Genomic DNA, 27,893 nt, shown 5'->3' on the forward strand with positions numbered 1-27,893 from the left:
TGTATTTGGTGTGACTTTATAAACCCACTGGCTAAAATTGTGTCAAGACAAACACTGATAGCCAGACTGCTGTATAGAAAAAAAAACATAGCAACTTTTAGCCAGTGACTGGACATACAGATACTGTATGAAGACGTTCATCACAGGGTCTTTTAGACACCTTATAATTAAGAGTATAACATCATGTAAAAATTCCTATATATTGTAAGCAGTAATTAGCACAAACCTGTCATGAGTCAGTTGCTGGACAAGTTCTTGCCAGTGTCGGCTTGCACTTAAATCTATTTTGTACATACTGCGAATGTGTTGTATAATATTCTTTCTTTCCATTCCCTGAGACAAAGATACACTTTGCGTTACATCACCAGCAATTTTGGAAATATCCTTTAATTTTGATTCCAGACGCTGAAAAAGTCTGCCAAAACATTAAAAAGAAGATAGGATTTATATGTTTCCGCTTCCTCATAAGGGAATTTCTTTGCAAATTCCCAAAATCAAATACAAACAAGGAGAAATGACTGAAAAGTTAATGCTTAAAAGCTGCCATATTTGCTGTCCTTAGAGACGGCTCTTCTTAAACCATATTGCCTAATTTCGTACATATTGAAGCATCAAACTGCTGCCACTACATATAGTAAAGGTCCCGACTTCCCCTGAGCTCCCTGGGAGAGCCTGATAAAATTTGGCACTTGATGTGCCATTTTTTACATATGATAAATCGGATGCGATTTCTCACATGTAACCGGAGGAGCTGCATGCGGGGTAGCGGCAAGAGAGCAGGATCTGAGGTAGCGGAAGGCGGGTAGCAGGGTCCGGGTAGTGGCGAGCAGATAGAAAAAAAATCTATTCAAATCTTATTCAAAAGACTGGGCGGCCACTGATTGGCTGAGCTCTCAGCCAATCAGTGGCCGCCCAGTCTTTTGAATAAGATTTTTTCTATTCTCCCACCCGGTGCTACCCCGGACCCTGCTCCCAGCCTGCCGCTACCCTGGACCCTGCTCTCCTGCTGCTACCCTGCCTGCAGCTCCGGCAGACTCTCCTCTCTGGTCCCCACAAGGCGCACCAGGGCCCTGCTCCCCCGAACCGCTCTCCCTGCCGCACATACGATTTCTTATGTGTAGACCGTCTGACCTCCAGATCTGATGCGCATGAAACCACAGATTGGAAGTTATACGCAACTTGGGCTATTTCACCCGATTTCTCATCCAATCCTCCATAATCGGGTGAAATCGGACATATATTGCGTAGTATATGGGGGCCTTAAGACTGCACTGATAAATTTGGTAAGTAACACTTCCATACAAGTTTGTTTACACAGCAAAACATTTATTGGACCTGTTATTACCATTTGTTGCTCAGATTAATGTCATATATAAAAGCTACATTAAATGTCAGGGTCAGTATTCAGTGTGCCTCTGCACTGCACTTTTTTTATACAAAGCACAACAGACCTTGGCATGAATAAGCAGTGGCTGCTGCATCACAACACTCTGAATAGAGATTCAGGCTTAGGGGAGTATTCACTGTTTCCACATTACTTCCGATCTGCAGAAATAATGGGAATTGAGTATTCAATTCGGTCTGTTTTGACCATGAAATGGCTGGGATTCACAGCTGCAAAATCGTCTCTATAAAATCTGAATGTGCATTTGCGGAAATGGTTGGTAAATGTGCGATTTAGCGATTGCTTCTCCGAAATACAAAGTGGATTTAAGTATCCACATATTTTCCATTTTTCAGAAACAATATAAAAATCGGTAAAAAAATAAAAAAAAAACATTGAATAGATGGAATACGTATCTATCTATTCTGTGTGAAAACGGGCACTTTAACCTGTTATACTTTATATGCAGATCACAAACAATGGGAAACATTGAATACCCCTCTTAGTAGGACAAAGACATAAAAGTGTTGCATATTAAATTACATCAGTGCAGTATCATGAAGTAGCTTGCTGCATCCATTTGCAGGACACATTTTTGGGGGTAACCGTTGCAAAAAAGATGATCAGCAAGGAATCTGGTGCACAGAGAATGGCTGACACAACTGCAGCATACAAAATTATATTAGGATGCAGCAGTACAGAAATGAGAATGGTTTTAAAAAACAGTTTTAAAAATACAAAATAACACCATAAAAAGGTCTAAAACAATGATTCTTACTTTTGCTGATTATTTAAGATCGTCTTTTTCCAAGCAGCTTTGTTCGTATTCTTTTTCCAAGCAGCTTTGTTCGTATTCTCTTCAGTCTCATATTTTTTCTGTTCCTAAAATGTTTGACTATGTTAGACTTCGGTTTCTAAAACAGTTGAGCATTAAAGCAACTATTTTACTAGCCAGAGAGGAAATGCTAGAGCCGGGGGGCCTCACATTTATGTCCACTTTATTTATTCATCCAGGACAGAATCAAGGAGCCTGGGGCTGGTTAAGTTTTTGGGTGTGCCGCACATCATTTAAAACAATTATTTTACTCTCTTAACTTTCTATTTCTAACACACAGAATAATAAACTAATTTGTGCATGATTCTGTCAAAACGTACACCTTGTAAAGTAACCCACATTACAATGTAGTTTAACAACAGAGGGACCTTATTCATTTAGTATCCGGTCATTAGGTCAACAGTGTCTAGGCCGACAGTCACCAAACGCTGTAGCTAGTACGCAAATGTTATCGTGATGCACTTGTTCAGTTTACCCGTGCCAAAGGCGTTCGCAGACACCGCACTGCACTGACAGGTGATAGAAACGTGCGGGACCGCGCACCGATCCCACACAGGGATTGCTTGGGGTATACACACGGAGAGATCTGTGCTTACTTTTTAAGCAATCTTGTCAGATTGCTTAGAAAAGAGCACAAAATCGCTCAGTGTGTATGCCCCTTACGTCTTACTGATCTATAAATTTATAATTCTGCAGATCTTTTATTTACCTTTATTTATAAATAATACTACTACTAAAATTTAATTAAGGAAAATGAAGTATACTGTACTAGCTATTTCTGAGCTCTGTTCCATAACCCAGATGGACCCTCTGGGAAGAATTGAAGCAATTCTAAGCCAACTTGATCTTCGGTGTCTTAGTTCTTATGGCTTCAGTAAATCTGCTTTGCAACTGGGTGACTGCTGTAATGCCTCATCTTCTATTTCCTTGAAAAAAGTATAATTGTAAGATAGGTGGAACTCGATGGACTGATGTCTTTTTAACCCCTTGGGTGGTGCGCGCGTAAATTTTCCGGGCTCAGCTGCGCTGCCGCAGCAGGCTGTCCCAGAAAATTTACGGGCATACCACAAATATGGAATAGGTGCGTGCCAGTGGTGTCCAGATGTGAACCACCTCTTGAGCCCCCGTCACACCCCCCAGCCCACCCAATCACCTGTGCTCTGGCGTATGCCGGAGTTCTCCTGACCCTTGTCGCTACCCCAGCCGCTAGCCGCCATTCATTTTGCAGTGACGTAGGCGGCAGGCTCGGGGATGTTCGGGGGGCTCGGGAGCACTCAGGAGTTCAGGCGCCCGAGTCCTCCCGAGCCGCTGAACTATTTAAAATGTTAGCCGAAAGATTCTGAATTTGACAATTACTTTTGAGTTTTGAAGAATGCACTGCAAGTGACAAATAAAGGAGGATGTTTCTAGGTGGGTGATGTCCTAACTACTTACTATGGCTTTACAAAGGCTACATTTATTTATTAACAGTTTTTTATATAGCGCATACATATCCCGCAGCGCTTTATGGCTTGATATTTTTGTCTGGATTTGGGTAGAAAAAAGGGATTTTTGTAAGAACTTACCGTTCGAATCCCTTTCTCTGATATGGTCCTGGTGACACATGTCAACATTGGGATGTAGGAGGCACCTATCCTAAAGCTTTTGGAGGGTAGGCTCCTCCCTTCTGCATCCCAGATTCCTCAGTTCAATCTTTCAAAGCCACTGGAATACATTAACTCAGTACAAACGCCTGCACATATTATATGCACAATTTCAAAAAATTACTTCTCAACCATATAGAACATGAAACATCATGAACACTGGCATACTTACTGAGCGTAAGGGAGGGATCGCTGTGTCACCAGGACCATATCAGAGAAAGGGATTTGAACGGTAAGTTCTTACAAAAATCCCTTTTTCTCTTTTAATGGTCCTGGTGACACGGCTCAACATTGGGGCGTTCCAGAGCCGGTCCTTTGGGTGGGTACGCTCAGGTCTGCAGCTCTCATCACTGCTCGCCCGAATGATGCGTCCTCTGACGCGAACTCATGGAACCTATAGAATTTGGCAAAAGTGTGAACAGATGACCAAGTGGCGGCCCTGCAAACCTGCTCAGCTGTGGCCCCATGTCGAACCGCCCAAGAGGTGGCGACCGACCTGGTGGTATGCACATTAATCCTGGCCGGCACAGGCCTTCCAACCTTAGTATATGCAAAGGCAATGACGGAACGCAACCACCTAGCAATGGTCTGCTTAGAGGCAGGCCAACCAGTCTTGTGCACATCATACAAGACTAGCAAACAAGGCGCGCACAACATCCAAATTCCTCAATTTTTCCCTTTTTCTTGAACCCTCTGGGGGTTGGAACACAGGCAGAACTATCTCCTGATTCAGATGAAAAGCAGAGACTACTTTTGGTAAAAATTGGGGTACTGTTCGCAGAACAGCCCTGGCATCATGAAATATAAGGAAAGGAGACTTACATGACAATGCTCCCAACTCCGATACTCTCTTTGCTGACGCAACCGCCAACAAAAATACAAGCTTCCATGTAAGAAACTTAAGGTCAGCCGACCTCAACGGCTCAAAAGGCGCCTTTTGAAGACACTCCAGAACCAGCGATAAATCCCATGGAGCCACTGGTTGTTTGTAGGGAGGTTTCAATCGAGAAACCCCTTGCAGGAAAGTTTGCACCTTCGGTAACAATGCTATCCTTTTCTGGAAATAAATCGACAAGGCCGAAATCTGTACCTTGAGTGACTGAAGGCTTAACCCAGACGAGAAGCCATCCTGCAAAAACTCCAGCAATTTAGAAAGTTGAAATCGCGATGTGTGCGACTTCTGCCTTTCACACCACCTAATATAGGTCTTCCAGACCCTATAATAGTTTGGCGAAGACACTGACTTCCTAGCTTTCACCATGGTGTTAACCACAGCCTCCTAGCACCCCTTATTCTTCAAGATGGCGGTCTCAATAGCCAAGCTGTCAAATTTAGCCGAGCTGAATCCAGGTGTAAGAACATCCCTTGGCTTAACATGTCTGACCTCAGAGGTAGACGCCACGAGTCCACAGACAATCTCTGAAGCCTCGAGTACCAGGACATTCTTGGCCAATCTGGGGCCACTAGAATCACCGGAATTCCTTGGGACTGGACTCTTTTCAATACTCTCGCCAGCATTGGAAATGGCGGGAAGACATAAAGCAGATTCCCCTCCCAGGGGATAGTCATTGCATCCACTGCTTCGGTTTGTGGATCTCTCATCCTGGCATAGAACCTGGGCACCTGATGATTGAACCTTGATGCCATCAGGTCCACATCCGGAGTTCCCCACTTCAATGTAATCTGAAGAAATACCTGTGGGTTCAGGCTCCATTCCCCTTCCAGCAGCTCCTCCCTGCTCAGGAAATCGGCCTCGATATTCTCCACCCCTGGGATAAATATCGCTGACCCGGGAAACCTCCCACATGGCCAGCTTGCTGCGTGTGCCTCCCTGGTGATTCAGGTATGCCACAGCCGCGGCGTTGTCAGTCTGAATCCTCAAAGGAAGGCCCTGCAATCTTTCTCCTGCCAGAGATTTCACTTTCCACACAGCCCGCAGTTCCAGGATGTTGATCGGCAAGGCAGACTCCTCTGAGGTCCATAAGCCCTGAAGGCGTAGGTCCAAAACCACCGCCCCCCAGCCCCTGAGACTGGAGTCGGTAGTCACTACCAGCCAGTCCCAGGACTGCAGAGACCGACCCCACTGAAGGGAATCCACCATTGCAGAGAAGACCATGTCTCTGGAGACAACACTATGTGCTCTGACATTATGGTGTGAGTATTTCCTAACCAAGACGTCAGAATGTCCCACTGAAAAACTCGAGAGTGGAACCTGGCAAATTGTAGCGTCTCGAAAGTCGCCACCATTTTCCCCAACAGTTTGAGACACCTCCAAACCGATGGACTCTGAGGCCCCAGGATCTCCCGCACTAAGGTGGCTATGTCCCTGGCAGAAATACCCGATGTAGATGGGTATCCAGGACAACCCCCAGGAACTGGATTCTCTGTGATGGCACAAGCTGAGACTTTTGTAAGTTTAAAAGCCATCCGTGAGTCTGCAAAAAACTGATGGCCTCTGCCAAGTGACTCTGCAACTTCTCCGCCGACTCTGCTTTGAACAGCAGGTTGTCTAAATACGGAATCACCGTGATCCCTTTCAGGTGGAGAGCAGCCGCCATTACAGACATAATTTTGGTGAATACCCTTGGCGCTGTGGCCAGACCGAAGGGCAACGCCTGAAATTGCAAATGGAGGTCTCCTATCGCAAACCTCAAGAGAGCCTGATGCTCCGGATGGATAGGGAAGTGAAGATCTGCGTCCTGAACATCCATGGACGCCAAAAATTCTCCTTGGTCCAAGCTTAGCAGCACAGACCATAGAGATTCCATCTTGAAATGGTCTACCCACAGATGGAGATTCAAAGACTTTAGATTTAAGATTGGTCTGAAAGACCAGTCTGACTTGGGCACCAAAAACAGTGTGGAATAAAAGCCTTTTTTCCACTCCGCTCGAGGGACCGGGATCACCACACCCTTCTCTAAGAGAAATTGAGCCGCCCCCAAAAGAGCAGCCCGGAGCCGAGACTCCTTTGGTAGTGGTGTAGGAATGAATCTTCTCGGAGGAAGACCTTTGAAGGGAATTCTGTAACCCTGGGATATAATGTCCAACACCCAAGGATCCCGGCCCAACAATGCCTAAGTGTCCCTGAACCATCTCAGACGCCCCCCCACTCTGACCACCGTCGGGATAATTCCCGGGTAGTCATGCTGAGGGCTTGTCCTCACCTTTGGTGCTTGGTTTCTTATTAAAGGACCCAAACTTTGACTTAGGGGCCTTTCCCCTGGAGGACTGAAATTTTCCCCTAAAAGACTGTCCACGAAAGGACGCACCCCCTCAGAAAACCTTGAGGCCTGTTTAGCTGCAGGAGCCGGCAGGAAGGTACTTTTGCCTCCCGTGGCCTGCTTAATAATCTCTTCCAGCTCTGAACCAAACAACAGCTTTCCTTTAAAAGCTAAAGCCTCTAAGGCCTTTTTAGATTCATTATCCGCTTCCCAGGCTTTAAGCCAAAGCACTCTCCTGGCATTGACAGACACTGTGGAAACTCTGGAAGCAATTTTGAGAGCTTCCTCCTCAGCCTCAAGGACATACTCCTCAGCTGCTTTAAGCTTCTCAGCAACACACATGGATCAGCATGTAAAATTGTACACAGGTCATTGGCCCACACAATCAGGGCCTTAGAGACCCAGGATGATGCTATAAGCGGGCGTACAGTGAAGCATACCCACTCAAATATTGCCTTGAGGTTACCTTCCAGCTTTTTGTCTACGGGGTCCTTAAATGCTGCCCCCCCCCCCCCCCCCTGGACAGGTAGCACCGTGGCTTTAGAAAGCCGAGCCACAGAAGCATCCACCACCGGAACTTTTTCCCAGAGGTCTGCATGAGCCTCAGGCATGGGGTATAGACTTAAAAATCTCTTAGGCATCTGCAGCCTTTTATCGGGCATTTTCCAAGCCCCTTCCAATAGATCCTGTAAACCTTCATCCGCAGGGAAGGTAACAGTCTCCTTACGCTGCCGTTTAAAAACACCCTTTGCAGGAGTTTTATCCTCCACAGACAAATTCAAAGCCTGCTTAACAGCAGTAATCAAGTCCTCCACCCCTGAGGCTGAGGACTCTTCAGAATCATCACCCTGATCCCAGGGGATGTCGGTGTACTCTCCCTCCTCATCAGCAACAAGCAATGGCACTGAGTAAGACCTTTTAGGGGTCCCCACAGTATCACCATCAAATTTGTCTAACAAATCATTAAACCTGCTGATCCCTTTTGCAGTATCCTGCATGACCTGTAAGAAGCTAGGATCTACCTGGGTCAGAGGCAAGGAGCCAGAGGACTGCTGAGATGATGAACTAGGTCTCGGGGAAGCTACCAACACATCACTCTGCCTGTCCAGCAATTGCACTAAGGCATTCACAGACCTGCCCAGGGCAGGCTCCGATTGCTCTACCCTCTGGGGTTCACTCCCCATGGGTTTCACAGCAGAGCAAGTAATACACAATCCCCCCTTGGCCATCTGCTCAGGGGCAAATTTCAGTGTACAAACACTGCAAGCGCTCAATGCATTAATGGCTCCCTCCCCCAAAGCCACAGACTGTTGCTCAGACATGATGTTCTACAAATAACACAGTCACAGCGCACACTGTACAGGCGTTTTATACAGAGCCAATGTACTCAGTCACTTATCTGTCTGAAGCCTTCAGAAGTGGGGAAACGATGCTCAGGAAATCCAATCACTCTGCCAGGATCTGTCAGCAAGCGTTCCGAATGGCGCCAAAACAGAGTGAGGGAAGAGACCAAGTCCCTGCTGCTGTGGGGTCCGTGGCTTTTGGCGCCAACCACCCCCAGACAGCCGCTCCCATTGCAGGATCTCCAAGTTCCAGTGTCTCCCCCTCTGCTGGGGACCACTTGGAACATGCCTGTAACACACTGCTGTCCTCTCATATAGGAGCTCAGTGTGTAAGCTCCGCAGAAAATGGCCGCCGTTATCACGGAGCGCCTGTCCCCCATGATCCCCACCTAGCGTGAAGCCGGTTTCAAAACGCTCCGGAGCCCAGGAAGCTTCTTAATAGAAGCTGTAAGCGCTGCACAGGGAGACCAGACAGCGTCTCCCCTGTGCACAGTGAGCTGACAGGACGCACTTCTGTCAGCTCCTGCTGCGCTGTCAGTGTGAGGATTCAGTGAGAATCCTCACACTGTGCCTACCTAGCTAGTGTAAAAGTTAATAAAATAAAAAACTCCTAACTAACTCTAATCTTTCGGCTGCTCCAGCAGCCCTTTAGAATAGCACCCACTCCAGTGGGCACCTAACACGAACTGAGGAATCTGGGATGCAGAAGGGAGGAGCCTACCCTCCAAAAGCTTTAGGATAGGTGCCTGGCTCCTGCGGACCCTCCTACATCCCAATGTTGAGCTGTGTCACCAGGACCATTGAAAGAGAAATAAATAATTCAAAACAGAAGAGGTGGATTTTGCACAGTCATGAAAATATGCGTTTTCTTCCCATGGCAACAACTGTCTCCACTTCCTTTATTTAAAAAAACCACATCCCTATCATCAGAATCCTCATCGTCAACTTCCTCCTCAGCGCCAGCTACACCAATATCTCTCATCCAACTTCAGACACACTTGGACTGTCCTTGGGGGCTTGTGATATCTCTAAACGCACAGTTGTTTCCTGTGCTTTAACAAGCTTTTTTTTTTTTTTCAGTGGGGAGGACTCCCATCATTATGAGAAGCTGAACCACCAGTCATAAACATAGCCCAAGGCCTTAGCATTTCATTACCACTAATGTGAATGGCGCATTGCCAATTTTAAGTTTCTTGTCAGCTAACATTTTTTTTATTACCAATTTTTCTTTTTTTCATGCCCTCTTTGACATTAAGGAGATGACGTTGATGGACTTGCAGTGTCAATGTCATGACTGATGGCAGAAGCTTCAGCACTAGTAGTAGGAAGTGGATCCTGATCTTTCAATTGTTTGTCCTCCATTTCTATCAGCATGCAGCAAGCACGGACTGATACAGCAGACTTTAGCAGCACTCCTGGCCTAATACAGTAAAAAGGGCATCCCTGGACCGATAAAGTAGACAGAGTATCTTTTTTATGTGTGGGCCCAAATAAAACAATCATTTCAGCCAAAGTTGTGGCAGGCCCTGTCGATGAAATGATTGGTCTGCTAAACTGTGCATGTCCTGTTAATACAACAACTTGCACCTCTTTTCTTTGCATTATGTGCTCTTTGGGGCCCAGTTTTTAAAACTGCCATCCTGTCTGCCACTGCAGTGTCAGTCCTAGATGTGCCACATGTTTGTGCCGCCCACTTAGCTTAGTTATCCAGCTACCTTTTTGGCCTAAAAATAATATACTTATAACTTGATCAAAAGGATCCAAGAAAGATATTGCAGTCACATTAATGAACTTTGTATATTTTTAACTTTACTGGTGTCCAATGTAAAGAAAGTTCTGTAATAAACATATACATGCATAATAATTTCTAACATATAGAAGCCATCAATGTATTTGCAAACCCAAAATGAGAAAAAACAAACTAACAATAAAACAACCATACCTCTTTGGCAGCTTTAACTAGGTCCAAATTCAGCGGGACATTTGGAGGGATACATTTGTAACCAGATTGCTTTAATGCACTCATAAACAAAGCTCCCATGGCCTGGTCTTCCTTAGTTAATTTTTCTTTGTGATTATGCATTAGTTCAAACAAATACAGAGCCAACTTGGGTCCATGCTAAAATATAAAAAATAATTAGATTACTATAGCGATGATTGTTTCCCTGGTGTCTACATAATCCTCTCTCAATTGTTTCCTTTATCTTAACATGCCCATTTTATTAATTTTCCTTAAAAAATACAATGAAAATGATGCTGTACATCCAAAAAATAAAATTCAAGTATGTATATAATTCTTTAACCATTACTTCTTTAAAAGGACCAGTTCATTTGTCAAAGAATGTTTCACAGGCTTCAATACAACATGCTCTAAATAAAGCAACAGCCCTTAACCATAAGAATAATAGCTTTCAAAAAAAATAAAGAATTTCATAAAAATCACCCCCATTATTTAAAATAGCATAAAAGTTTCCTAGAATACATTACCTGATAACAATTTGTGGGTTTTTACTTTGATTTTATTTGTGTTGTGGTTTCCCACATATACTGTAATTAGATTGACATCTTAAAAGCTTGTCCACTTAAATAACACTAAGGAGGTATTCAATCAGTGCCAATATTACATTCGACCTATTCAATCTATCTCACCATCGGAAATTTTCCTACGGTCTGATAGCCCTCGGATCAGAAAAAAATGGCATTTTTGCCAATAGAGATTCTGGTTTTAAAAAGTAGAATCTGCATTGTCGACAATGGATCTAAAATTGTTTAAATCGCATCCGTTTTCGCTGATCTGCAGACGCATTGAATAGGTGTGTGCCGATGTTCCGCCTGCAGGAAATATGGTCATACATTGAATACCCCACTAAATCAGGCTCTTGATACTTCAATGTGTGATTCGCAGTAGGCACAGTGGTTAGCATTATTGCCTCCTAGCACTGAGGTCATGAATGCAATTCCCACCATGGCCTTATATCGGTGTGGAGTTTGTATATTCTACAGGTGCTTGCGAGGACTTCTTCCCACATTCCCAAAAATATACTGGTAGATTAATTGGCTCCTGACAAAATGAACCCTACCAAGAATGTGTGCATGTAGGGAATATAAATTGCATGATCCGATGGGGCAGGGAATGAAGTGAATTCTCTGTAAAGTGCTGCATAATGTTTGTGCTATATAAATAACTGGTAAAAATAAATAATAGGGCTAACATTCCAAATCTGTAGCTCTGACCTGCCGTATATGGTAATATATATAAAAATGTGTTACTTTTTTTGGTGGATATCAACAGCTTTAAAATGCATCTGCCAAGATTTCCAACCAATTTAAATAGAGTACACCTTAGGCCATCGGTTCCCAAACTTATTTGAATCAGAGCCCCGAAGAGTATCTGGATATTTTTTGTAGGACCCCTAGGCCAAAAGAAATTCAGAACAAAATATTAAATTAAGTGAATAATGTTTATATATAATCCTTAGTTATGTGATGATGGAGCCTATTCACTTGTTTGTCCACTTATTTTATGAATGGAAGCCACAAACACTGGTTTTGCCTAATACATTGACCATAAATTGTTTTAACTGGTCCTGGACCACCAATCCAAGGCATCCCTGCAAGTGCTCAAGTGCACCTCAAGGTGCCATGGCACATAGTTTGGGACCACTGCATTAGGTGATATTGTTTATGAATGATATCGTTAACGATTTTCCCTTGAACTGCCTGGAACTCCATGGCAAACAATATAATGCTCATACACTTAACAATACCGTTAACAATCCCACTCAGTGGCCACATCCAGGATCATACTGTCAGTGATGAGATAGTCAGGATTAAGCTGCAGGTACAGACAACAGTTGATAATGACCCACATGAATGTGCATATGCGATAAGCACGAAAATATCTTTAAAAAAATTGTTATTTTAAATATAATTTAGAAAAATCGCCTAATGTGTACCCAGCTTTAATCTATGGTGCATATCAGGTATTATTCTACAGAGGAGTTTTGAATCAACAGTGGCTGCCATGGCACCTGGACATATTAAAAACTAGGTTAGAATTACCATCTATTTATGTAAGGATTATTCAGAAATATTCTTAGATACATGGATTGAAAGAGAAGGATGAACAAGTAAAATAAAACCATATTAGCCTAACATATGTACTTTGGTGGCTTTGTGTGTATAGTTTGTAATGCTTATAATTTGAATTAGTTTCAAATATATGTGACATGACAATAGTCATTCATGGAATTTTGCATATTTAATAATCATGTTAAAAATTCCTACTTAACCTAACATATAGTAGATATCTTCTTATTTATTCAAATGCATAACATATATCATATTCAAATAACAAAACACTACAGAAAAAATATCTTACTTGCAAACCTGGACTCAAACATTCTGCTAAAATGTCTTGATGCTTCGATTCATTAACTAGTTCAAGGACTTTTTTCCGATCCCCAAAAAGTTGTGATGGAGATAAGAGATGTACCAAAAGCCTTCCAAGTTGAATGCGAAATGTGTCATTGCACAAGAGTAAAATGGTTTTCCATTGATGCTTGGGAGAACCAGTTCTACTTGAACCCTGCAGAAAAAAAATTCTCTTACCAGCAGAAAAAAAAGGACAACCTTACATGTGTACATTATAATTTTTTTTTACCATGTTCTACTTCAAAGTTATTGTGTGTTGTGTTTTAAAAAAATAAATAAAACAGAGAAATCCATTTCTTCTTCCCCAGTGGCTTTCCGTTTGCTTCCATTCTAGTCTTCACACATTATGAGACTGCCCATCATCACAAGACAAGCCCCAATCTCTAACAAACTAGCATATTCAGCACCAGAAATTGCGCTGCTATGAAGATTCCAATAGCATAATTACCTTCGCCACTCAACCCTTTGCTTGCCAACATTTCTATGAGAGATGCACTAAATATCTGCTAAAAATGCCAACATCTCTATGAGAGATGCGCAAAATAAGTGTCAACATCTTTGTAAGAGGTATGCCAAATATCAGGTGAAAATGCCAGTGTCGCTCACATTTGCTATATAAATTCAAATACAAAATGTTCAAAAAAAGTTTAATTTCCTATATATGTAAAGCATTACGGGTCATTATGCAGACTACAAATGTTTGCTTGCTAATTTTCACACCAATTTTGACAAATTAACTTGTAACTCAAAGGGTTAAAACTGGGGTAGCTAGTAGGAGTAGGAGATTAATATGGATAACAAAGTTTTTCACATCCTTTTCAAACTAATCTTGTGTAATAAATAATTAGCATGATACAGAATATTCATTAGGGGAGTCACACACAGAAGTCCAAACCTCCCCATCTATTAGAAACTGTTTGCTTAATGCCACATTTCTTACCACAATCTAGAACTGTTCTTAACCTTTTTCATTTGGAACTGACTTGTTTTTAGTCCTGACCTACTGTAGCCTGTTTGACAATATTATTAGTCACATTTTCTTAACCATACTTTATGTTGACTTTCATATCCTGCTACATAACCATGGAGCAAGGCATGGATAATTGATCAGTACAGATACATCCTCAATCATCTTTTCTGCAGTTTTCATGCAAGGTCCTATGATAATCTTCTAACTTTTGATATCTATATATTGCTAAAAATGCATCTTTCATGCAATGCAATACAGCTAGAATGCACAAGGTAATGGTGCGGATGATGATATATGACACTTGTACTGTGTACACAGATTCAGAGATTCATTCTCACACAGATATAAAGTGCTGTAATTTAGCAGCCACAGCTTTTTACAAGAAAGTTATGCTCTGCTCCGTAGACCGAAGGCATACACAATCAGGCATTCACAACATAATTGTCATATCAAAATAATCGGCAGTCTACACAAGCATCCTACTGGCACTGCCAAAGATGCATTTTCTAAAAAACAAACAAAAAAAAAACAAAAAAAAAAAACAGCCAAACGTTAGAACAGGACCTGGCATCTCACCCTGCATAGCGTTTTTAGGCTAGATGTATGAGGACACATCTTCGGTAACATATTTAAGCCGACAAAATTCAGTAGGATATTTCTAATTACTGCCCATTAGTCCACTTTTAAGGTAACAATACAAGCTTTCCAACATTAGAATAGTCTCTAGCTATAGTTTTACACTAAAGAAATACGCCTTCCTCTAATACATGTTAAATTGAGGGATTGAACATTAAATATTTATAAATATAGCACACTGGCTTATTTGAATTCTAATAAAAACATTTTGGATGGACTTCTGCACCATGAATTGTTACGGAGTTCAGGGAAAACTGATTATTTTGGCATACATACAAAGATACACATTACAATTTTAGCAATGCGGTTTACATACAAGCATCATTTATAGGTAAAGTAATACATACCAATGATAATTTGATTCCTTCAACCATTATATTAAATATGTCGTTTTGAAATTCACTTTTAACATGGCAAACGTTCAATTGCATATCATCTTCAGAATATTCTAATTGTGATTCTGGACATATCCTTTTTTCTGAGATGTCTAATACAAACATAAAAGGAAAATCATGTCAGATTTGTAAAGGTAAAACATGTTTTCAGCAACTGATTTCCAGATAAAGTTGAGTAATGGTGTGTACACATGGGTATATATGCCGTGCTATGCGAGTCCTTATGCGATCAGATCGCATTGAGACTCGCATCGCATGGCATGCATGCAGTGGCACAATTAAGACCAGGGCTGGGAAACACCGGCCCTCCAGATGTTAATGAACTACACATCCCAGGATGGGACAGAAACAAGGTTCTGATTGATATTAAGCACTGCAGCTAATACCTAAGGGGATTTACCATACCCCTAGTAATTTGTGGACAAGAAAAAAACAGAGTGGTACAGCGCTGTGCTTAATATAATTAATGAATTTATTAAAACAATTTCATAATTTGAATAACAATTTAAAAATATTTAATTTTCAATGTGGCCAACATTGGGACAAACAAGACTAACAAACATATATTGAAATGAAGCTTCCCTCAGGTGAACCCCTTGTAAGTGTTAATGGGGATAATTAGTAGCAGCATGCAGTTAGGTAGCAGTAATGGAGGGTTAGTAATAGCTTTAAAGTTATTGGAGTTATCCCTCTGTTAGTACCGGTAGCTTTTGCAAAACAATCCTTGATTCAATTCAAATGTGCACATTCAATAGGATATTACTTAAGTGGGCATCCGGGCAAACAACAGGGAGCCTGCTTGTAGTCTTCTGAGCGAAGCCGCTGACGGAGCAAAAGGCGGAGAAACGCGTAGAGGATTGGGGATAGAAGCTGCTACCTGCCAGCACGACGGACCCATCTCAGATAGGACCACTACCAATCTACAATCAGTGGTCGGAGAGGTTCACTCAGAAGACTACAGAAGACTACTCAGAAGACTACTACGGAGGTGCGCGTCCTCCGACCTTTTCATTCCCCTACTATCCACGTCGGCGTGGAGTTGAGAATAGATTAGTGTGGCGAGCGCAGCGAGCCACCGAGCCCGAAGCGTGGCGAGCGCAGCGAGCCCCGCGAGGGGACGCTGATACCTTCACAGTTCCCTGCGTCCCCTTGCGGGCTTCACAGGTATCAGCGTCCGCTCGCCACGCTTCGGACTCGGTGGCTCGCTGCGCTCGCCACACTAATCTATTCTCAACTCCACATTGACGTGGATAGTAGGGGAATGAAAAGGTCGGAGGACGCGCACCGCTGCGCTCGCCACGCTTCGGGTTTGCGTTGATCGTGGGGGTGGCGGCCACAATGGGGGGCCATTATTTTTTACACACATGCCGGGGCCATAGCCAATGAGAAATGGCCCTTATTCGGCCTTTTCCCATTTTTTACTATGTTAAATGGACTCAGTTTCAATGTTAAAATAATTTAACATTGAAGCCTATGGACAAATCGGGTCCATCGCATAGGCTTCAATGTTAAATATTTTAACATTGAAGCCTATGGAGAAATCGGGGGCATCGCGTCGGGCGCGCATAGGCTTCAATGTTAAAATATTTTAACATTGAAGCCTATGGGGAAATCGTGGGCATCGCGTCGGTCGCGAGGCACACGACCGACACGATGTACCCGAGTACTGTTTTTTTCAAAGGAAATCGCGGGCATCGTGTGCCTTAAAGTTAAGGCACACGATGCCCGCGATTGTGGCCGTGATAAGAAACAAGTACCATATATATATATATATATATATATATATATATATATATATATATATATATATATATATATATATATATATATATAGATGGCAGTTGTAAGTTGGCGCCCCTTATTGAGACCTTTAGTAATTGGGTCTGTATAGCCTTAACTCAGATTTCAAAACAATAAAAGAAAAGTCCAAAATTCATACAAATTTATTAAAATGTCTCTTGTTCCACACAACAGTAGTGGTTGTTTCAGACCATAAAAAGTTCAGTGGTATAATTCATAACAGCACATAGACGATCCCAACGCGTTTCGTCCCTACACAGGACTTCATCAGGGGTTCGCAAGAGGCATAGATACAATTTCCATAGTTTTCTTGAATAGGATAACTCCGATAAGACGTTAAGCACTAAGTCCTTTAAAGTTCAGAGGTGCTTTGTAGCTTTAGGGCTTTTTCACAATGTTTCAATCAGTACAGAGAACTTTTTAGTCCGCATATATATGATTGGATAGCTTAGGGTTTAAGGGTTCTAGGGTATTTACCCCGCTAATCCGTCCAAAAAATGTTCCCCTTATAGGGATGGTTTGGTATAGGGTCAGTTGTATATACACTCGGTATGTTGTTTCGGACTGGTCCAATTAACTCATCTGGTGGATACCCTCATGCAGAGGCCACCCTGGATCAATATATACTCCAGGAAAGGTGCAGCCAATACACAGTCTTATATTGATCGAAATGTGGTTATCACTGTCCTTTTAGGAGATGTGTGCCAGTGAAAAGGTTGTGGGAGCAGTCAGCTCCCTAAAAGATAAAGGTAAATAAAATAGCAAAAAAAGCAGCGCTAATGTTGTCAATTAAATTAATGAAAATTATTTATTGTCAATACTAAATATAAATTATAAAACACATAATTTTAAAAACAATAAATGAATGATTATTGGACCCAATGCTTATTGTCACCAATGATGGATATTTTGACCTGCACTGATCCAAATGTGGGATGGAGTCCTTATTAGCCACTTCATGGTATCCTGATAGAGTTGAAATGGACTCAACCAAAGGCACAAGGTGTAATTAGCCAACTAGGGAGTCCTCACTGCTCCGTGTGGTCAAGTGTCCATGTCAATTAAGGTGAGGGACCTCCAAAAACGAAAAGTGTCTGATCAGTAAGCAGGTGATGATTGTCCTTTGGTGTAGAAGAACAGTCTTTGAGCCAATGGGTCCAAAAAACAACAAACACCAATGCGTTTCGCAGTACTACTGACTGGGTCCAATATTCATTCATTTATTGTTTTTAACATTATGTGTTTCATTATTTATATTTATATTTAGTATTGACAATAAATAATTTTCATTGATTTAATTGACATTAGCGCTGCTTTTTTTTGCTATTTTACTTTACCTATTCTAGAACCTACAGTACTATAAGAAGTGTGCAAACATTTACCCAAAAATGAGGACCGGAGTCTCACTTTTTCATAATGGGAGGGTCCCTACCGGTTAAATAATTGAAGTCTTTAGAAATCTGGTAAGTACAGTATCATTCAGAGGACATTCTGTGTTAAAATATTACAGATATTTTCTATGCATATAATGAGGGAAAGATTGCAGAGCAGGTGTTGCTGAATTGAGTCCTATCAGCTCCTGCACCCAGGGATGACAGATCAATGGGATTGGAAGTCAGGCATGATCTTCATAGGGAGAGAAGAGATTGCAGGTGAAGTGAGGCTGTAGAGAGCCCTTGAGGCTCCCACAGCCATGGATGAGTGATCACTGTGAGCATGCCTGGGTGTCCGTGTTCAGAGCTGAGGAAGCAGAGGTTGAAGACATTGCTGAAGTGATCACTGTGACCTGCAGCCATGGAAAAGCCCTGTATCACAGGCTTGTTGTGCGTGGCCATAATGTTTTGCCATAGTGTTAGTCTACAGTATGTGATACCATTGGCTGACAAAATATTCCATTTAGGCAGCCATAGGTGGCTGTTTCTGACCACACATGTGATCATGTTAAGGAAAACACAGCATGGTGTGGTTGCAAGTAAGTGATTAACTCCAACTAGGACTTTCCTATATCCTTTAAAAACTAACCTCTCAAAAAATTAAAACACAGTCAGCTAACCAAAGAACCAAATGTAAACTGAGAATTACTTTAAGTCCTAATACCTCAGCAAGTCTAACCATTTATAAGTGGCCACGCAACAATGTGCTCTCCATTAAAGGTTACTACAGATGTAGTAACACTACATACACTTCAGGTGCTCATACATTATGATTATTGTTTATTTATATGGCACCACAAGAGCGAAAAAAAAGAAAATAACAAATTAAGTACAATGCAATTTAGGACAAATTCATGGTAAATAGATGCATCAGGGGACAGGACGCTGACAATTATCAGGGTGGTAGAGATATATACTAAGAAAAGCACATCATGAGAGAGCTCTCCTCGTGAGTGCTTACATCAGCTAACACAATTGTTTCTCAGATCCTGTGATTTTTTTTTCGGAGATAAATTGTTTCACCAATCTGGCCTGCCCATACATTACAGATTTGTTTTTGTGATTTGCAGATTTCTTCTATCATAAGTTTGTATCTTCACATCCTGAAAGTGCCAATATAACACCTGAATCAAATGTAATTTCTTAGTCATATGGAGATGAGTTAAATAATGGGAGGTACTACTATTATTCTAGGCCCACAGCGGGTACAGTTGACAGCACCCAAGTCCAAAGAATTCATCCACCCTAACTAGTCAGCTAAATAAAGGGGCCCTCCCTCTTCAGGGTACATGAGGTCAGGGCAGTGAGTGCAGGGTTGATAGCTTGTGCTACTGTAAAAAGTAATATCATCCATTGGAGTGGGACTACAAGCAAGACATGCTGATAATTGGAGATCCACAAGTACCAGCATGTGGGGCATTAAGGGGCTGCTGGTACCTATAAGTCCACATGTAAAGGAAATATTAAAATAAATGCACAACACAGTCTGTTTTAATATTTTATTTCTCTATAACTTCAACTGTGGGTGGCAGCCTTTAAGCTCTTTTGCATAGCCACCGCCTCCCCAGCACTTTCTCCAGCATCATCATCTGTGATCTTCACTTGGGAGGCAGCAGCCTTAAAAGCTCTTCTGCATGGCAAAAGGGCTTCCAAGTCTTCAGAAGCTATTTATAGCTGCTCCTCTGCCATCAAAATGTCTGCCCACTGTCTTGCACTGTCTAATACAGCCAGCCCAACTGGTTGGGGTGATGATACTACAAACTATAACCAGCTCACCGCGGCCATCTTCAATTTAAAAATTGGAACTGTGTGTGAGCCATTTTTTTAATAAGGCACAAATAAAGGAGAGCTCCCCTGAAAGAAAATCCCAGCTAGGCATCGAGAATAAAATTCAATCCCGGAGCTCTTTGTAAAAAAACCCTGGGCCAAAAAAAAAAAGCCAAAAAAACAAGAGAAAAGCCGGGACCACAGCCTTAAAGGTACCTAACACTACTGCCACACTAAACACTGCACTAAGTGAATCCCAAGTATCCCTTATAGACCCAGAGAAAAGGATACTGGGGATTCACTTAGTACAATGGGGATGTCCCAAAGCTTCCAGAATTGGAGGTAACTTGATGAGACGGTTGCAGCACCATCTGCCCAAACTAGGTATCCTCTTTGGCCAAGGTATCAAACCTATAGAACTTGTTTTTCTAAGACCAAGTAGCAGCTTGACAAAGTTGTATGGCTGAGACTCCACTGGCAGCCGCCCAGGGGGGCCCACAGATCTAGACGAAGAATAAGCTTGCTGAATAGTCAACTGTATCAGCAAGCAATCAACTGCTTTGAAGCAGGACAACCTATTTTGAGAGCATCATACAACACAAAAAGTGAGTTAGACTTCCTAGTCCCAGCCATCCTTTTAAGATAAATCTTTAAAGTGTGGACAACATCCAAAGATTTAGGAATGTCCAAGGAACCAGATCAAGCTGGAACCACAATCGCCTGGTTAAGGTGAAACGCCGAAACCATCTTCGGCAAAAACTGCGGTTGAGTCCTGAGCTCTGCTCTGTCCTCAAAAAACTTTATGGGAGAGGAGAAAGTGATGTCCATCTCTGTGTGTCTCCAAGTGAAATCCTCAGGGGGGAATTGGAGAGAGGGAAGGGGCAATAAGGTCAATATGAAAAAGAGAAATGGGAGAAAGCAAAATTGCGCACCATATGGGAGCGGCATTGGGCCACCGAAAGTGGTAGCACATAGGGGGGTAGGTGGCAGTGAATTACGCCACCCGTCTCCATATAGTACTAAAAGGGAGAACAGGGCACTTGTAACTTATAAGCATTCACCAGACCGCCAGTGTTGTACGAAGCTTAAAAGATAGCTGGGAACACCGTGAGTAATACAGTAAAATATATAACGTTGCCGATACTTGTAGTCACATATACAATTAAAACTAAGGGCCTGTACATAATAAAGTAACTAGGCAATAAACTGGTAGAAACAAAAACAGTTTATTAAGCATGAATGAAAACATATACTCTCAACACATCTACTTCTTATAATAGTATGTAAAGAGACCTAGAGTGTCAAAACGGGGATAGTAGTCCACAATGTAAGGACAAAGCAAGGGACTAACAGAGGGATAATAGGACAAACATGACTCAACAAAAGTTACCACTCAGGACATGTCGTTCACCACTGACCAGTCCTGCGGCAATTTGGATATAGACGGCAGTAACGCACGCAGGGGGGGTTTCTGAGTACCCAGAAACCCCCCCAGGAGTCTAAGGACCCTAGTCTGAAAGCTGAGGGTCCCCTCTTTCCATGGGTATGAGAATTTTAAAAATCGGCCCTTGGAAACCGGAGATATCTGACTTCAAAGCAGTGGTCCCCATCCAAGCCCGTTAATTGCTCTTCCCAGTCAGATATTTCAGGTTCTGTCTGACAGAGTTTTTCTGAGGGTATATTCCAAAAGCTGGGACTCTCCCCCTTTGATGGACACTAGCTTGTCTCTACTGTTACCAAAACCAGAGATATCAGCCTTCCAGCAGCTGGTTACTGCTCCAGCTCCACAAACCTGGTATGTAGTTTTATATCCTCGTTGGCAGATTGCTCTGCCTCCTGAACTCTGATCCCCTAGTCATATACTGGGTCACCTAAGTGTCCATCTCAGTGCTTTGCTCCGCCCCTCTGGAAACCCCCTTCTGAAAATCCTGCGTTTGCCACTGGACGGGGTTTGTCCGAGGTCATGTTCAAATTCCAGGACGACAATTATTTGGAGCCCTCGGCACGGGAGGACATAATCGTGGTGCGGCCATCACGTCTGATGATCAGGCGAGTGGGAAAGCCCCAGCGGTATTGTATATTCGCCTGCCTTAGACTTCTGGTGACTTGAGTAAAGGATCTTCTAAGGGATCTGGAGTTCTCCCAGTATAGACTCTGCGTCATCCACTGATCTGACCTCTTGAAGGATCGGTTCCTTGATGAGGTAGTAGTGAAGACGCATGAGGATGTCTCTGGGTGCATCCTTCGGAGCCGCTCTCGCTTTGGGGAGGCGGTGGATTCGGTCCAGAAGAAAGTCAGTAAGGTCAACTGTAGGAAGTAGTTTTGTGAAGACATCGTTAACAAATTGTGTTAAGTCAGAATTAGGCACAGATTCAGGGATTCCTCTTATTTTCAAAGTATTTCGTCAGGACCTGTCCTCCAAATCTCCGACCTTACTACAGAGAGCTGTAACTTTCACTTGAAGGTCATCGTGTAGTGAGATGAGCTTGTTGTGACTACCTCGTCTAACTTATTCTCTAAATGGTCAGTGCGTTGGCCAAAAGCATCCTCAGTGTGTTGACAGCTTTGCAGGGCCAATTTAAATCCTTGTGAGACCTCCGACTTGAAGGAGGCGAGTAGTTGTTTCATGGTGCCAACCGTCAGTGGAGCGTCGTCTGCCATCTCGGGCTTCGCTGACGATGTTGTGACAGGAGAACCAGACAGGTTAGTAGTAGTAGAAAAGGGATTCCGTACTATATTAGACATGGATCTACCCGTAGTGCCTTGGGTCGGAGATGGTTGTGTAAAAAAGCTCACCAAAGGTACGTTGGAGGAGCTTTTATTTTGCTTAGATGGCAACACACCCACAATTGAGAAGGTTCAGTAAAATATTTACAGCAAAGTAGAAGTAAATGGTGCGGTGTCAGCCTAATGCTGGTCAGAAGTGTCTCATCAGATGTGTAGGTGAGGGTGGAGCATGGGTGGCATTGGGGTGAAATATCACATCCCGGGCATTTTATTCCAAATAACAGTCAAGCATATAATAGGCCCTGGAGAGTGGAGGTATGTAGTAAGGGCAAAATGTACTGAAAAGTGCAATTACACTGTGTGGCCACAAGATGGAGCAGCTGCATAAGGGGATATATGGCCTTTGGAGTTCCAGGATAGGTATCTGGATACTCCTGGTCATGGATGACCTGGTCCTACTGTGCAGGCCACACACTGATTAAGGGGAGCATGGAATCCCCTTGTACCCCCATATTATGTACCTGATCCAGGATGGACCCAGAGATGAGGAGTGGGCCTGTGAGGAGGCAGGTGTCCACTGCCGATGGTAACCTCGGATTCCGGCCGCACAGGCCGCAATGGCGGCATCAGAAGCTGTAGAAGAGGGGCCTTCTGGCTGGGGCAGGTGATCCGCCGTCCAGGATGACCAGCGCGGACCCCCCAGGTTTAGAAGGGCAGGGGATCGGGCACCACATCCAGCATGTGGGCGGCCGCGGTTCCCGGACTCAGTCGAAAATTTTGTCTGCGGCTTCACAGCCCTGACTAGGCTATGCGGCACAGTCTATGCGGCACTGCCCGGCTGGGTGCTACCGGAAGCATAGACCCGGTGCCGGAGGATTCCCCAGAGGTGGGGGTGTTGGGGGGGCACCTTCATGAGGGTGCAGGAGTCCGGGGAAAGGGGTACTTTGGGAGTCGGGTCAGGAGCGCCGGGAGTTGTGTCTGATGTTTTCGGCTGCCGGCCGAAAAACTTTAAATAGGGGGACTTACATGTCAAAGCCCCCAATTCAGATACCTGTCTAGCCAGGAGGACTGCAAAAAGGTCAACACCACCCTAAGGTCGCACGAAGCCGTGGGCGGTACACGAACGGAGGCTGGATGTGCAAAATGCAGTGTAAAAACGTCTGATCCTCTGGTAACAGCCAACTTCTTCTAAAAGAAGATGGACAAGGCTGATATCTGCACCTTGATGGAGGCAAATGCAGCCCCATATTCACTCCAGTCTGCAGGAACTGACCCAGTCAAAAAACCATAGGAGAACATAGTCTCCATTCACACCATGACACATATCTTTTCCAAATCTGTTTATAATGTCTGAACATCACCGACTTTCTAGCCTGAATAATAATAGGGATTATGTTTCCTGGACAAAATCAGTTGCTCAACCTCCAAGCTGACAAACGAAGCAGTCATAAATCTGGATAAAAGAACGGGCCTTGCTGAAGAAGGTCCCTTTTCATGCCTGGCCCTGCTTTTTGTCCCTCCTTGACAGCTGTACCTGTACCCGTGCTGGGACAACAGCTGAATGGTCTGAGAAATGCTGACTGACAGCTGTTCCCTGGACCCTGCCTTTTATGAGGAGGTTGTCCAGGTAAGGGATGATGTTGATCCACATCAGTATCGCTACCATCACCTTTGTGAACACCCTTGGTGCTGAGGACAGCACAAAAGGCAGGTGACAGAATTGGTAATGATACTTTAACAGGCCTGATGGGGCAGCCAGATAGGGGTGCACAGGTACATATGCCTGATATCCAGAGAGGTCAGAAACTCCCCCCTTTCCAGGCCGGAGATTAGTGCCCTCATGGACTACATTTTGAATTTCAACATAGAAACCTCCTAGATACGGGTTCAGTGATTTCAGGTTCAGAATTGGGTGCATTGAGCCTCCGCCATCGGTACTACAAATACTCTGGTCTAAACCAACTTTTGGAACACCACTAGTAACGTATCCCATTATAACCTGGGAAACCGGCAGACCCGAAACATGGGAATCCTGGCAGTAAGACATCAGACGGGACCCAAAAAAAGCAACCACGCCCCCACCGTTAGTTCCCCCAGGGACTGAGGTATGGCGCCAGGCTGAAGATTTGGAGGATGCAGAGCCAGTACTCTGCTCCTGGGAGCTGGCCGTGGTGGGTCAATGCGGTTTTCCCCTACCAACCCCAGCGGCATTAGAGGCGCCCCTGGACTTATTCTGAATCCTGCCCCCTTGAAATGACTGCAAGGGGGGTTCGGACAATTTGGACACTTGGGAATCTGGATTTTTGGGTATCTTGGGAATCTGGATACCCAAGCGTTTCTGAAAAGGTCATCCAAATCCTTAGAATCAGGAAAGGTGACACTAGCCACTTTCTGTGTAAAAAAAAAAAAAAAAAAGATTGCTGCACCTCAGATTCCTTAGCAGGGATATGTACGGTAACACATCTCTGATGGCCACAATAAGAGGTTTGAGGCACTGAGTTGGATAAACCACTTTCAAAACCGGCTCCACCTCCTTAGATTCCTCCTGCTCCTCCTCCTCTTCGGAGTCAGAGTCAACTTCTAAAAGCCTGTGCATTTGTGGTGCATTAACACCTGAGGAAGAAGCAACTAGTCACACCCTCCACAGACAGCTGTAAATGTTAAGTTTGTTCTGTGCGGCAGCTATTTGTGGAGACCTTTGCTGCATCATATCCTTCATTGAACTCAGCCACTTTGGTTCAGGAACTTCCCCCACCAGAGGCCTCACTATCCTGATGCTGCTTTCCCACTGCAGACCCGTTTTAAGTTACAGGTAATCTTAAACGGTATTTAGCATTCCCACTGCAGCAGATTACAGTTTTAAATGCCATTTAAGTACCATTCCCATTGCAGGTAAAACATTTTAGCTCTTCAAAACGTTTTTACAACACAAATGAGTGCCTGTGACTTTAATGGGCTTTTCAGGGATAAAAAGGTGCACACCCACAGTTGTTTTCACATAATAAAAGGTGGGGGAGGGGCCAGTGGTGCGTACAAATCCCGCAGCCGTCGACATTTGTGCTATGTGTCGGCTCAATTTAACCCATGGTGGACAGTAATATATACATAGCTGGCCAGTGCCAGCTATGTATATATTACTGCCTAATAACTAAATCATTGGTGCCCAGTGGTGCCTGCAATATATAGATTGCTGGCATGTGCCAGCAATCTATATATTACTGGCTTAGGTTTGTCATTGGTGCCCAGTGGTTCCAGAAATATATAGATTGCTGGCATGTGCCAGCAATCTATATATTACTGGCTTATGATTGTCATTGGTGCCCAGTGGTTCCAGAAATATATAGATTGCTGGCATGTGCCAGCAATCTATATATTACTGGCTTATGATTGTCATTGGTGCCCAGTGGTTCCAGAAATATATAGATTGCTGGCATGTGCCAGCAATCTATATATTACTGGCTTATGATTGTCATTGGTGCCCAGTGGTTCCAGAAATATATAGATTGCTGGCATGTGCCAGCAATCTATATATTACTGGCTTAGGTTTGTCATTGGTGCCCAGTGGTTCCAGAAATATATAGATTGCTGGCATGTGCCAGCAATCTATATATTACTGGCTTACAAAATAAAACATTGGTGGCCAGTGCTGCTCCGTGTGGAGCAGGACGGAGGGAGGCGGGGCATGTGGCCGGACCAGCGTCGCTAACGGCATCCAGCCGCAGCAGCAGCCAGCCGGACACAGCGGGGCAGCGTGGACAAGTGAGTATAACAGGAGGAAGGGGGGGGGGTGGCAGCGGGGCGTACCGCCGGGCTGAAAGTGGTTAATCTTTCAGCCCGGCAGCGTACACACACGGAGATGATGGCTGAAAAAATCAGCCATCATCTCTACCGTTTAAGATGCATTCCCATTGCCTCTTAAACGGTAGATTACCGTGTAAAACTCTGCTTTGGAAACGGGTTGAAATACCGTTTAACTTTAAACGGTATTTCAACTCTGGCGCTTTCCCACTGCAGCCTTAAACGGTATTTTGCCCTCAAAAATCGGCAATATACCATTTTAAGGCTGCAGTGGGAATGGGGCATGAGATAGCGGGCTGCACTGATCACACATAAGTGTGTCAGTGGGGGAAGGGGAAAACCTGGTGTTACATACAGTGCACTTTCTCCCCATGATGAAAAAAACACTCAGGGATAAAAAGCAAGTCTGCCCTAGCCCAAGCCCCAGCCATGTAAGGGAGCCAGAGGAAAGGAAACCAGCACAGTTGCCAAACAGACCCAAGTGGGAATGTAATCAGTGGAATTTACACATATATTCCAGTGCGTACTTGTGTATTATCACGGCTCCCATCTCATCCCATCTCATTGCATACCGTAAGGCATAAGATGGTATGCAATGAGATGAGGTGAGATTTTAAATTGTATAAGCACACTAATGGGTGCTTTCAAGGTCAATTGCCCCCCCTATAAGATTTTTAATTGTATAAGCACCCTAATGGGCACCCTAATGGGTGCTTACAATGTTAAATGCACCCCCACTATCAATGCCAACCCGAAGCGCGGCGAGCGCAGCGAGCCCACGAGGGGCGGCGGTACGCGTCCTCCGACCTTCTCATACCCCCACTATCCATGTCGGCGTGGAGTTGATTTTATATAGTGTGGCGAGCCCGAAGCATGGCGAGCGCAGCGAGCCCCGCGTGGAGACGCGTAATACTTTACATGTATGTACATGGACATGTAAAGTAAAGTGTACATGTAAAGTATTACGCGTCCGCTCGCACTATATAAAATCAACTCCACGCCGACATGGAAAGTGGGGGTATGAAAAGGTCTGAGGACGCGTACCGCCGCCGCTCGCCATGCTTCGGGTTGGCGTTGATAGTGGGGGTGGCGTGGGGGTGCATTTAACATTGTAAGCACCCATTAGGGTGCTTATACAATTAAAAATCTTATAGGGGGGCCAATTGACCTTGAAAGCACCCATTAGTGTGCTTATACAATTTAAAATCTCATCTCATCGTATGCCATATACAATTTATACAATTTTAAATTGTATAAGATCCCATAAGATGGAAATCGTTGGAGCCGTGATAATACACAAGTACCTACCAGTGAAAAAAGCCCTTAATAGAGTTGTTTACAGCGAATCTCCCCCAGTTTAACACCCATGTACCAGTGAATCTGTAGAAAGGAGTGCCTTGGAGGAGCCAGAACAAGCTGTACGCAGTTCCTTGCAGGAAATGGGGCTGAGTCACTGCTGGTCCAGCACTGAGGTAGCTCCACCCCCTGTAATTGCGCCAGAGCTACT

The 27,893-nt window shown here is 43.8% G+C and overlaps 1 protein-coding gene across 1 annotated transcript in view; it reads right to left on the reverse strand.

The window, feature by feature from the left end:
* Nucleotides 1-27,893, reverse strand: part of LYST (lysosomal trafficking regulator) — a 574,932-nt gene that overhangs the window by 214,393 nt on the left and 332,646 nt on the right. Inside the window, exons 29-33 of the mRNA XM_083176391.1 lie at nt 14,814-14,953; nt 12,808-13,014; nt 10,369-10,545; nt 2,163-2,266; nt 227-415 (exon numbers count right to left, since the gene is read on the reverse strand). Coding sequence (XP_083032517.1) covers nt 227-415; nt 2,163-2,266; nt 10,369-10,545; nt 12,808-13,014; nt 14,814-14,953 — 817 coding nt within the window. The remainder of the gene's footprint in view (nt 1-226; nt 416-2,162; nt 2,267-10,368; nt 10,546-12,807; nt 13,015-14,813; nt 14,954-27,893) is intronic.

The sequence above is a fragment of the Crinia signifera genome, chromosome 3 (genome assembly GCF_055691185.1).
Source record: "Crinia signifera chromosome 3, ASM5569118v1, whole genome shotgun sequence".
NCBI lineage: Eukaryota > Metazoa > Chordata > Amphibia > Anura > Myobatrachidae > Crinia > Crinia signifera.